The 13,676-nt window shown below is 34.0% G+C and overlaps 1 protein-coding gene across 4 annotated transcripts in view; it reads right to left on the minus strand.

Moving 5' to 3' along the window:
- Pcdh19 (protocadherin 19) overlaps nucleotides 1-13,676 on the minus strand; it is a 138,360-nt gene that overhangs the window by 57,614 nt on the left and 67,070 nt on the right. For all 4 annotated transcript variants that reach the window (XM_005406930.2, XM_005406929.2, XM_005406928.2 and 1 more), the window contains one exon: nucleotides 13,077-13,135. In XM_005406930.2, coding sequence (XP_005406987.1) covers nucleotides 13,077-13,135 — 59 coding nt within the window. The remainder of the gene's footprint in view (nucleotides 1-13,076; nucleotides 13,136-13,676) is intronic.

Genomic DNA, 13,676 nt, shown 5'->3' on the forward strand with positions numbered 1-13,676 from the left:
AAAAAAAAAAAAAAAAAAAAAAAACTCTGTATGTGCTGCCTGAATCTACAACTGTGCTACACCGTGGATCACAAGTTATGCATCTGAAATACCTAATAAATGGTAAATCTATCTCCTAGTCAGTGAAATGGCAGCAAAGCACACTCGAGAAAGTATGTTGCTGTCTCAACAAGGGAGAGTGGCATGTTTTTTAGTTAGAATAAGTCCAGTAGATCTAACTGCCTCTGCCAAATGAGCCCTTTGGAGAAGACATGGGAATGTTGAGTGATAGGATCAACCTTGAAAATTCACAGGCCAGCTCTCTGAGACTTTGATAAGACCATGCAATACACATGATGAGCTATACTGCAGATACAATAAATAAAATGTCATCTCCCCACTTGGTCAACAAGAGTCACATTTTTAACATCTTTAACAAGAGTCACATTTTAACATTCAACATAGATGTTGAATGCTTGCTGACCTAAATATAAAAAGGAAATGACCATGACAGCAGTAACTGGAAAGCCATAATTATAAGAAAATGAAGAGTAGAATGAAGCATTGACCTTTTAGGTAATTGTTTTCAGAAACAATAACTGAAACAGCATGGTAGGAAGCCAAGGCAGAAGGATCACAAGTGTAAACACAGCATGGGCAATCTAGCAATTTAGTGAGAGCTTATCTGAAAATTTAAAAAAATAGGGCTGGGTATATAGCTCAGTGGCATAAGCGCCTGCCTGGCAAGCACAAGGTTGTGAGTTCAATCCCCAGTACCACAAAAAATAAAAATAAAATAATAATAATAAAAATAAAATACTAGGGTTATATCTCAGTGCAAAGGTTGTGGATTCAGTAAAAGAAAATTTTAAGGACACCTGAGCATCAACTTGGCTAAAATTAAAATTATTCACTAGGCTAGCCATCTAAGCTTCTCCAAAATATGTTACACAGCTAACTCAGTCCTATGAACCCACTGGTATGATGGTCAGGAAGACCAATTGGACACACCTGATTTATAGTGCTTCAGGATTTCAAGCCTTATGGTACAGATTCCAGGGGTTTCTGTAGATACTAATACCACAGTTTAGATAGATTCAGTTTTGTTTTTTAGAAAAAAAATGTGATCTGCCTATAAGCACTCATATATCTCAGAAGAAAGGAAATGACCTAGACGAATGATATCTGTGGTGGTAAATTGACTAATTGTCAATTTGAGCAGGGAACACTCAGCATGGTTCTGGGCATGAAGACCCATGTTAAGAGGCTTGTCAGAATGGTATAAAAGGAGAATGGGTGAGCAGGATTTCAGCTGATCTTCCTTGGAAAAGCTTCACTGTGGCTGCTTTTCTTCAGAAGATTTTTGGCAGTTTTCCTTTGAAGGAGCTTTTGCTGCTTTCTTTCTTCAGGAGAGCTTCAATCTTGGGCATTCATAGTCATCTCCTCGCTTCCAGTGCAGATCCCTCAGCCTTCTGGCTCAGACACTTTAGCTTCCAGCACTGGCCCTTGGGCCTTTCTGGCAGAGATCCTGCAGTCTCCTGATGGGGACTTGCACAGGACATTGTCATGGGCTCTAGGGCCTCAACTGGATCCTTTGGGTCTCCAGTGTACAGACAGACATTTTGCACTCTTCTACGTCTGCCTTTAGCTAGCATTGACTAATACAACATCATGCACTGCTCCAGTTTTATAACAAATATTTACTTTTCAACCTGTATCATCTGATATATGAAACAAGATGGAAAATTCTCTAATCCTCAACACCAAACTGTCATCTTAAATTGGAGAACTGAACTTAAATTGACTGCATTTCTCCAGTTGTCAAAACTTGTTGCGATATATAATGATGAAGGATATAGTTTATGGGCAGTGTAATTAACCATTCCTTTAGAACAGTGTTTCTTAACCCTGATACCACTGACACTTTTGACCACATAATTCTGGTTGTTGTGTACATGCGAGATCTTTAGCAATAGCTCTGTCCTTTACCCAGTAGATAATAATAATGACAGCCCCACTTAAGGGTAACTATCAATTTTTCTCCAGGGAGACATTGTCATATATCGCCCAGCTGAGAACAACAACTCTAAGCTCTTTAACTGAAATTCCTATAGCAGACTGGGGTTCGGGGATATAGCTCAGCAGAACAGCACCTGCCTGGCAAGTGTGAGGTGCTGAATTTGATTTCTGGTACCAAAAAAAAAAAAAAAAAAAAAGAACTCGTAGAGCAGACTGTAACAGGAACAGGACTGAACTTGGACTCATTAGAACAAGTGATAATCCATACTCAGGCACATTATCTATATGACTCTGGGATTTATATTTAATGTCTCTGAGTTTCAGTTTCCTTATCCATAAAATGCATTTGATCAAATCTACTTCACAAAAGGACTTAGTGAGATACTGTACTTGAAGTACCAGATAGACATAAATGCTCAATAAATGATTATGATTTAACATGATAATTCTTGTGTACGGGCAGGCCTTTATTGAGTTACAATTAAATATTATGTCCATGGCCTTTTGTAGGCTTGGAAGAAGAAATGTATGTTTCTATGTCTTCTGTAAGCAATAGTCAGACACATTAAGCTATTTCTCCAAAAATACAAAACCAGAAGAAAGTTCTCCTGTCAAACATGTATCTTTCCTTTATTTGAATTATGAGAACTGTATGACTTTATGCATGCATCTTTTTGTCTTCCCTTCTCAAAAGCAACATGAAAAATGTAATGTTTAATTGCAATAAGTTACCTCCCTGGATACCAAGGATCTCTATCTTGTTTTCCCTAATTGATTTTAGATCTGCCTTTTAAAAATTTGTTCATGCATTTTGTATGCAGCTGAATGTGATAATCTACATGCAAAGTTTTGTGGGTTTTATTTTTAAGTAGAAAGGATAGAAATAATGAACTGTAAATCATTAGCTACTAGCATTTAAGGGATTGATAGTGTGAGTAAGAGAAGTTGTGTATTCTCAGAAGAAAAAGCAAAAAGTATAACTACTACCCATCAACCTTAGGATAGTTAACCCATTTAAAGGTCAGTTTGGCCATATGACAAACTGCCACTTACTCTTATCTTGTAAGGATATATTGTGGTTTAATGAATAGACTTGTGTAAGGTAGTTTAAGACCCAGTGAGCAAGATGCTACAAATTGTGAAACAGTCTGGTAAATGGCTACTTACCCAAAACAAATAATGATTTATGCCAGGCATAAAAATACTGATTATGCTTGCTTTATTACCTGTATGCCTCTTGGGAGATGAAAGACTTGTAAAACAACTTTTGTGGGACAATGAATTAGGAATATGTGTTTGCAAAGGTATTATAAATGCAAATGTTTCTATTACGCTTTGGTGGCCAAGAAAGGACAGGTTCACTTGAAAACATCTAGTACAGGGTTATGCACACAAGGTATGCAGCAAATCATTGATAAATGTTATATAAATTCTAGCCTATATTTACCCTTTAATACATTAAAACTGTTTTCTAAAGGACAGAAGAATATGAATGGTCACATCTCTTCTAATAGTGACATCACATGCCCAGAGACTAAGAATGTGAACAAAGCAAAAGTCGAGTATTTTAACTATATTTAAGAAACCCCAGGAATATTACAGAGAGGTTTTTGTACCACCTGTATGACAATCACCTTGGAAATCTGTTGAACTGCAGGTTCTCTGGGGATAGAGCTATAGACCTCATTTAACCAGTCCCTCAGGTGACAACAGTACACACTGAAATTCACAAATTGCTGAGTTTAAAGAAAAGTTTAGTGCTAGTTTTTAATGGAAAAATGCTGAGGTTTCCTTGAACATCTTTCTTTTCCTCATTTAATAAACATGTGCCAAGACTTACATTGTACAAAGCAGCATACCAGAAGCCCCAGGGCAAATTTGGTGATAAAGGAAAGAACTGTGCATGGCATAGGAGCCAATATTCCTTTTCCTTTCCACATTGCTTCAGTGTCTTGTTCATTTCCAATTTTACCTTCCTTACACTACACCCTCAAAGCCTGCTTGATATTGCTCCAAAAGCATAGCAGGAGTGAATATCAGAAAGCAGCAAAGGAAGTAGGCATAAGAAAAGAAGGTGATGCAACAGGGGCAAACTACCACTGCTGGCTTTGCTTGTTCTATGAAAAAAGTAAGGAAATGAACATAGTAGAAATAAAACCCATTCAGAAAAAAATCCAAACTGCCTTGGCTTCTTAACCTGGGGTTCTCTGGTAAGCCTCTTTTGGATACCTCCAGCTTGCAAAGAACATTCTGGAAAAAGAACTAAAGGGATGCAATGTTAGATTTTTCAGAGCAGAAAATTATGAAGAATGTTCCATATACATTTTCTTTTTCAGATCCACTCTTCACCCTGCTCAACATTGATTTAGACCTATAAAATCCCCTTTGCCCTGATTTCCCATTGGGATTAGCCCACAGAGAGCACAGTAGGCAATTAGAAAATGAGAACAGACATACGTTAACTAAAGATATATCTACAGTAATGACAATGTTTTCTACTCTAACTGATCTTCAACTCTTGCACAACAACAATAGAAACATGCAGAAACAAGGAAATAAGATGATTCCAAGAAACTTATTTCTGCAAAAACTGATCTCGTCATTGAGGTGGAGAAAGTTTCATCCAAAGAAGTCCAAAAGCAAATGGTAAAAATGTTTGAAGAGATGAAAGAAGAAAGAAAATCATCACACTGTCAATGAGCTCAAAGAATATGTAAATCAACAGATAAAGAGCTCAATTAATAAAATGTCCAACAAGCTTGTTGACTGAGTTAAAAAAAGACAATCCAAAATATGAATGAACAGTTAAGAATTAGAGAATATTAAGTGAATTAAGCATAAATTTCAGAAAGAAAAACCCAAATGAAATTATGGGCAGCAAACACAAGCAATTTGAAGAAAGACTGTCAGAGCTTCAAGACAAGGTTGATATAATAGATCATATAATTAGTAATACTACAAAAGCAAGACATCATGAAAGCTAAATCCAAAAGCCGCTTTATGACTAAAAAAGTAAACCAAAGAATTAAAGGAGTTCTGAACACCCAATGAGCCACAGAAGAAATCAAGCAAAACATTAAATAATTTCTGAAATCAAATGACAATGCCTATACAACACAACAGAACCTATGGGACAAAATGAAAGCAGTAGTAAGAGGGAATCGTATTGCAATCAATGCTCACATTAATAAAACATAAAGAGCTCAAACAAAAAAATTAACCATAAACAACAAGATACTAGAAAAAGACAACAATCTAAGCCCAAACAAAATTTAAGAAAGAGAGTCATAAAAATCAGAGCAGAAATTAATGAAATCAAAATTGAAACAAAGTGGTTCTTTGAAAGAATAAGCAAAATATATATACACTTAGTCAAACATACCAAAAAAAGAGAAAGAAGATTCATATCAATGCAATTAGAAATGAAAAGGATGACATTACAAAAGACACCATAGAAATCCAGAAGACAGCAACTAAAATGAAAAGTGTACTTAAACATATTAAAAAATATTGATGAAATGAACAGATACAAAGAATCATGCAAATGACCAAAACTAAACTAAGAGACATAACTTTTTTGAATAATGTGATAACAAGCAATGGAAGTGAAGTGATGGTAAAAAACCTACAAACTAAAAAAAAAGGCCAGGGCCTAATGAATTCACTTCTAAACTCTACAAAATATTTAAAGACATTACATCACCAATACCCCTCAATATCTCCAGTGAAACTGAAAGAGGAGTGCTTCTAAACTGGTTTGTGAAAACCTGTAAGATTTTCATCAGAGAACCAGACAAAGGCCCAACTACAAAAGAAAATGCAGGCCAATCTCCTTAATGAATGTAGATCCAAGATAAGAAACTGGCAAATAGAATTCAACATATCATAAAAGGATCATACAACATGTTCAAATAGGTTTTGTTGAAGTTTTGCAAAGATAATTCAACATATGCAAATCAGTAAATGAAATACATCACATAAACAGAAGCAGGGACAAAATCCACATGACCATACCAATAGATGGAAAACAGGTTCTGAGAAAATGCAACACCTGTGTATGATAAAAACCCTACAGAAAACAAGTACAGAAAGACCTTATGTAAATGTGATAAAAGCTATTTATGGCACACCTACTACCTACTTCCAGTATCACACTAAATGAGGAAAAACTGAAAGCTTTCCCTCTAAAATCAGGAACAAGAGAAGAATGTCCACTATCACCACTTCTCTTCAATATAGTACTCAAAACATTAGCTAAAGCAATTGGGCAAAAGAAATAAAAGGGATATATATATATATAAAGAAGTCAAGTTATCATTATTTGCAAATGACATGATACTGTACATGGAAGACCCAAAGAATCCAACAAAACCACTTAGAATTAATGACTAATTTCAGTAATGTAGAAGGGTGCAAAATCAACACACAAAAATCAATGACAATGTGCACATTAACAATGAATTCATTGAGAAATAAATTATAAAAACAATACCATTCAAAATATCATAAAAAATTAAATAACTAGGAATTAATCTAATCAAATAAGTGAAAAACCTCTACAGTGAAAACTTCAGTACTCTCAAAAAGGAGGTGGAAGAGGACATCAGGAAATGGAAAGATGTCCCCTATTCTTGTACAGGCAGAACCAAAATAGCCATACTCCCAAAACTGATATATAGATTTAATGATGCAAGCCCAATCAAAATACCAACAGTATTCCTCATAGAACAAGAGGAAAACATTCTAAAATTCAATATGAAAGCAAAGGAGTCCCAGAATAGCGAAAACAATCCTGAGCAACAAGAGCAAAGCAAGAGACATCACAGTATTTCACTTTTAAATTATACTTCAAAGCTACAGTAATTAAAAAATGTGTCATAATATTGGTAAAAAATAGACATGTATATCAACAGCACAGAATACAAGAGGCAGAAACATCCCTAGACACTTTCATGTATTTGATCTTCAACAAAGAGGCTAAAAACATGTTGGATAAAAGACAGATTCTAGCAAGTGGTGGTGTGGAAATTCCATGTAGAAGACTGACACTGAACCCACATTTCTCATCATGTAGTAGACGAAAATCAAAATGGATCAAAGAGGTGCATACTAAAACAGAAAAATGAACATGCTGGAAAATAAAATAGATAAAACTCTTGAAGTCATAGGTGTAGGCAAGGACTTTCTGAATGGAACTCCAATTGCACAGGAAATGACAGCAAGCATCAGCAAATGGAATTATATAAAATTAAAAAGCTTTGCAAAGCAAAGAAAACAAAGACATAACCTAAAGTATAGGAAATTTTTTCCAGTCACTCCTCAGGTGGAGGATTAATGTGTGGAACATATAAACAATTCAAAAAAATGGACCTGAAAAATAAGACTCAATCAAGAAATGGGCTACAAAAATTAATGTACACTTTTCACATGAAGATTAAATGCCCAATAAACATGTGAAAAAATATTCAACATCTGTGGCTATTAGAAAAACAGACCTAAAATTTCATCCTACATCACAAAGTGTGACAATCATCAAGAAATCAAATAATAACAGATGTTGGCGTGGCTGTGGTGAAAAAGGAACACTTCTAAACCATTGTGGATAACAGTATGGAGTTTTCTCAAAGAACTAAAAATAGAAATTCTGTTTGACCTAGCTATTCCCCTTCTAACTATTTTCCTGAAAGAGCTAAACATAATATATTACAGAAGACAACATGTATATCAATGTTCACAGCAGTTCAAGTGAAAATAGGAAAATCCTGGAAGCTGCTATATGCCCACCAATACATGAATGGATATAGAAAATGTGGTAACTATACATAATGGAATACTTCTTAGCTATAATGAAGGATAAATTCAAGGAATTTATAGAAAAATGGAAACAACTGAAAAGTACAATGTTGAGTGAATTGGACACACAAGCTTAATTATCATATGGCTTTTCTGAAAATTACTGCAAAGTACAAATAAAGAACAAAATAAAACATTGACAAAAATAAACAAAGATAGATCTTTTGCAAAGAGAAAGGAGTCCCAGAAACCAATGATGAGGGGAGCATGAGAGAAGGAAAGGGGATGTAAAAGACTCAAGATATTTCTCATACATGTACCAAATGTCCACAATAAATGTAAACTTAAATGTCATAAGCATGTTTTTTTAAAAAATCCTCAATAAGATACTAGCAAACAGAATTCAACAAATCATCAAGAAGATTATACACCATGAAAAGGTGGGACTTATCCCAAGAATGCACGGATGTTTCAACATACACAAAAAATTAATGTAATACACCATATCAATAGATCCAGAGACAAAAATCACATTATCATCACAGTAGATGCAGACAAAGCTTTTCATAAAGTCCAGCACTCACTCATGATAAAAAAAAGCCTACAGAAAACTGGAATAGATGGTATATATCTCAATCTGATAAAAGACATCTATGAAAAAGCAATCACCAATATCACACTAACTGGACAAAAAATGAAAGCTTTCACTCTAAAATCAGGACAAGACAAGGATGTCCACTATCACCACTCTGTTTCAAAATAGTTCTGGAAACATTAAATGGAGTAATTAAACAAGAGAGAGAAATAAAAGGAATAAGAATAGGAAAGAAAGAAGGGAAATTATCGCTATTTGAAGATTACATGATACTCTACATAGAAGACCCAAAAAATCTACCAAAAGACTCCTAGAGTTAATAAACAAATTCAACTGTATGGCGGATACCTACAGAGTGTTTCATCCAACAAAAGCAAAATACATATATATTTTTCTCAGCAGAACATGGATCTTTCTCTGAAATATGCCATGTCTTAGGGAATAAACCATGCTTAAATAAAAGAATTGAGATAATATCTTACATCCTATTGGATCATAATGAAATATAGTTGAAAGCAAATATAATGAAAGCAAAGGCAAAGGACACCACAGAAACTATACAAACACATGGAGATTAAATGATAACCTTGTGGAAAAATAGTTTTCCACAGTAAAACATAGGGAAACAAATTTGAAAGATCCAAGAATTAAAAGATGATGGCAGTACAAAATAATCTATGGAATAAAATTAAAAGAGTTCTAAGATAGATAGCCATAACTATGAATACCTACATTAGGAAAATAGTGATACTAAATGAATAACCTAATAATGCTTTTCAAAGTCCCTCCAAAAGTAAGGTCAATCCAAATAAAAAAAACTTGTAGAAGGAAAGAAATTTCCAACAATCAGAATGAAAATTAATAAAATTGAGAATATAAAACAATGCAAAAGACCAATGAAACAAAGAGTTGGTTCTTTCAATGGAAAAACAAGATTGATAAATCTTTGGTCAATCTTAACAAAAAAGAAAGAAAATATTTATATCAATGAAATTATAAATGAAATCACAGAGGGTACCACCAAAAGGCTGAGTATTAAAAGAAACTACTTTGAAAATGTGTCTTCCATTAAATTGGAGACTCTAGAACAAATGGATAAACTCCTAGATATATGAATTACCAAATCGAATCAAGAATAATCCACAAACAAAAATAAATGAAATAGAGGCAGGAATGAAAACCTTACCTTTTGACAATGGTAGGGTTTTCATTTTTGTCCATTTAGTGTGATGTCTCAGGGCCCACTGGATTTACTGCTGCATTTTACCAAAATGGCAAGAAAGATCTAGCACTAATATTACTAAACTTTTCCATAAAGTTGAAAGGGAAGGAACACTGCTGAACTAGAGAACTCCAGAATGGCCAAAACAATAGTGAGCAAAATGAACCAGGCCTCGTGGAGCACATCTGTAATTCCAGCTTTTAGGAGGCTAAAGCAAGAAGATCGCCATGAATTCCAGACCTATCTGGCCAACACAGCAAGTTCAAGGCCAGCCTAAATTACACAGCAAGACTTTGTCTCAAAAAATTTTTTAAAAAGGGGGCCAGGGATATAGTTCAGTAGTGCAGTGCTTGCCTGGCAAGTGTGAGGTACTGAATTTGATCCCCAGTCACCCCTCCAAAAAAATTTTAAAAGTACTGTACAACAAGCACAAAGCAGGACCCATTACAATCTTGGATTTCATGTTACATTATGAAACCAAAGTAATAAAAACAGCATGGCACTGTCACAAAAGCAGACATGTTGAACAGTGGAGTAGAGTTAGGGATGTGGAAATAACCAAAAGCATATTCAGCCACCTTAGATTTGAGGAAGGGGTCAATAATATATGCTGGAGAAAATATAATGTTTTTTTAACAAATGGTTGTGGGGAAAAATGTTTACATACAGAAGATTGAACCTAGATGCATATCTCTCAACCTGTACCAAAATAAAATTGAAATGGATCAAACAATGAGATATAAATTAGAAACACTGAATCTGTTGCGAGAAAAAGATTTGTAAAATTCTTGAAGACATAGACATAGACAATGACTTCCTGAACAGAACTCAAATTGTACAAAATATAATAGCAAGAATCAACAAATGTGATTATCTCAAGTTGAAAGGCTTCTGCACAGCAAAGGAAACAACAAACAGAATAACAGAACAATCTGCAGAATGGGAAAAAATTGTAAGTTACTGCTAGGACAAAGAACTGATATTAAGAATATATAAAGAACACCAAAAAATTAGAACCACAAAATTAAAGCACCCAATGAAAATGGGCAATTGAAATGAATAGATACATCTCAAAAGAAGTACAAATGGCCAATAAGTACAAGAAAGAATGTTTAGCATCTTGGTCTTTAGAGAAACAAGAATCAAACAACATTAAAATTCTGTCATAGTCCAATAAAAAAGGCTATCATCAAGGGATCAAAAAGCAAAAATGCTGGTGAGGTTTTGGAGAAAAAGGAACCAATATAAATTGTGATGTAAACTAGGTCCACCATTGTGAAAATCAATATTGAGATTCTTCAAAAAATGAAATTTCTTTTGACCCACTTATATATTTTTCTGGATATCTTGTAGAAAGAGTTAAAATAATCACACAAATAACTATGCTTATATGACTATAATTCACCATAGTTAAATTATGAAAGTGACCTATAAGCCCATCAACAGATGAATAAATAAGAAATGGTATGAATGGTATACAGTATATACTCAGTGCAGTACTATTCAGCCCTAAAGGATAAATTTAAGTCATATGTAGGAAAATGGATAGGTCTTGATAATATATGCTAAGTGATATAAATCAGATACAGAAGGTTAAATATCACATGGTTTCTTTAATATGAGACACCCCAAAATAAGAAATAATTAGAAATAATTAAAAGTGCAAAATAAAAGACAGATGGTAGGAAACAGGGAGGTAGACTTTAAGGAGATGGGAAAATGATCAGGGAAAGGGGTCAGAGAGGAATGCGAAGGTGGGTAAAGGGAAAGGAAAAATGGTCAAACGTGATATGTATATGTAAGAATTCCCCAAAATGATGCAATTCCCATGTATTACAAACATACAGTAAAAGGCATACAAAATAACAGTGCTAAAGCAGAAAACAAAGCATATTTCTGCTGCAAAGCCACTCTAAACAGTGCAAATAAAAGTTTGTCTTCTTTTCTAAAACAAAATGGTCAGGTAATTTTGAGTTCTTTACCTTTTGCTTTATTAGGTAGGCCAAGAAAATATTCTAAGTGGGTTCTTCCCAAACCATCAGAAAAATTCCAAACCATGCTATGAGTGATAATACAAGATTATTCATTTTCAGGTGACTACTGTTCATCACTGAAGATCACCATCTATCGCAGCCCAGTGCAGAAAATCAAGCACGTTTTCTGGGGTTACAGCAGCATCATAAAATACATTAGACGAATGTCTACAGAGTCTGAAACATACCCTGTTTGCCTCTCTATTCATTTCTATTTTCTTAATAAACATATTCAGTATTCAGTTTTAGCTGCACAATCAACCACTGGATCATTCAAGATGTTATTTACAAGAAATAACAAAGGTATCCTGTGAGTAATCAATGTTAGAGTATTCTGCACAAGAGGTACTCGACTTTGCTTAGTTCTTCCCCCTTCAAGGGCTTCTCAATCCCTCTGTCTTCTTCCTATTTGGTGCCCCTGGCAAGAGGTAGACTCTCTCCTGTAGATATTCAGCCCTGTGTTCACATACATTATCACCTCATGGATAAATAAATTATGAGCAACCAATCATATAGATGTCAACTTTGGATGTTTCATCTGAAACATATCAAAATACCTCAGTAAATATTGAATAAGGCAAATTTCTTTCCATCTCTTACTTAAAAAAATTATTATAAAGGACAGTTTATCTGCATTAAAAATCCTTAAAATTTCGACTTTGTCAAAATAATAGCAATCTAATAACTAACTGGAAGTTCATGTGAGAAAAAGTGTTATGATCTCCCTTTACTTAAATTAAACAGCAACATGAATTGGATGCAGAACAAGGGGGAGGGGAAAGGGGAAGGAGGAAAATGGGGTTCTAAAAAAAGGAATGAAAGGAAAAAGTGGAAATAAAGCTTTTTTAAATAGGAAGGGGAAGAAGAGTTGAACAGAGGGGAGGGGAATGGGGAAAAAAGATGAATTGAGATATATTATGTACAGGTACAAATTCCCCGTGGTGAATATGATCATTATGCATGACAAATGTGTACCATTAAAAAAAACTAAAAAATTAAACAGCAACAAGAATTTTGATATAAACCTGAAAATTTTCTACTATTTTTAATATTTATCAATAATGAAACTATGTGTAATATAATATCAATGTTTATTTCTATATTTATACATTTTTATGGAAAGTAATATTATAAAATACCAATATTTTAAAAAAATACCTACATTGATTACCTTTTAGTAGTGGAAATACCAGTAATATTTACTTATTTTTAATATTTTTATGAATTTTCTACATTGATTACCTTTTAGTAGTGGAAATACCAGTAATATTTACTTATTTTTAATATTTTTATGAATTTTCCAGACTTTCTACAATAAGCATACAGGTATTCATCTTAAAATCCAAAAGGACATAGCTTTCAAAGAATTTAATCTGTTTAGCTTTTTATATTAAATTGACATTAGCTGTAGATATAAGCAAGCAATCTACCATACCTTTTAATTAAATGGGCTCGGCTGTTTACGTAGTTGGAGTCAAAAGAATAATTTTCAGTCTGCAATGACAAAAAGAAGATTTAAAAGGTTACACATATGATTCATGAGAAGAGTTCAAGTGTCCTACTGAAAGAAAATTTATTTTTACTGGGCAAGAAGCAATGAATAAATCTGAAACCAAAGCTATCATGTGGCAGAAAACTGAAGAATACTATCTGTGGAACTCAGGATGCTGTGGGGGAAGCAGCTCACCCCTGCACATCCCAATGGCCTAGACAAAAACATTCCCTAGAATATGGCTGGCTACTGACCGTGCAATAAACTTATGGAGAAGAGGCAATAAGACTTACAGTCATTACAGAAACTAATTGCTTCCCATTACCCAGTGGAGACAATTCTATATCCTTCAAATTGACTAGAAGTTCAAAAGGTATTTTTATCACTTGTAGATAATTAACATGTTAAAATATTTATTTCAAAGATATAAAAATGCAAGCAAGGCAATCCCCCACTGTGGATTTCAACATCGCACTTCCTTTTGTTTTCAGACATTTGCTCAACACTGGTTATGCAAGAAGGCCTTCATTTTAATCGCAGAAA

The sequence above is a fragment of the Chinchilla lanigera genome, unplaced genomic scaffold, assembly GCF_000276665.1.
Source record: "Chinchilla lanigera isolate Chin_1 unplaced genomic scaffold, ChiLan1.0 scaffold00102, whole genome shotgun sequence".
Classification (NCBI taxonomy): Eukaryota; Metazoa; Chordata; class Mammalia; order Rodentia; family Chinchillidae; genus Chinchilla; species Chinchilla lanigera.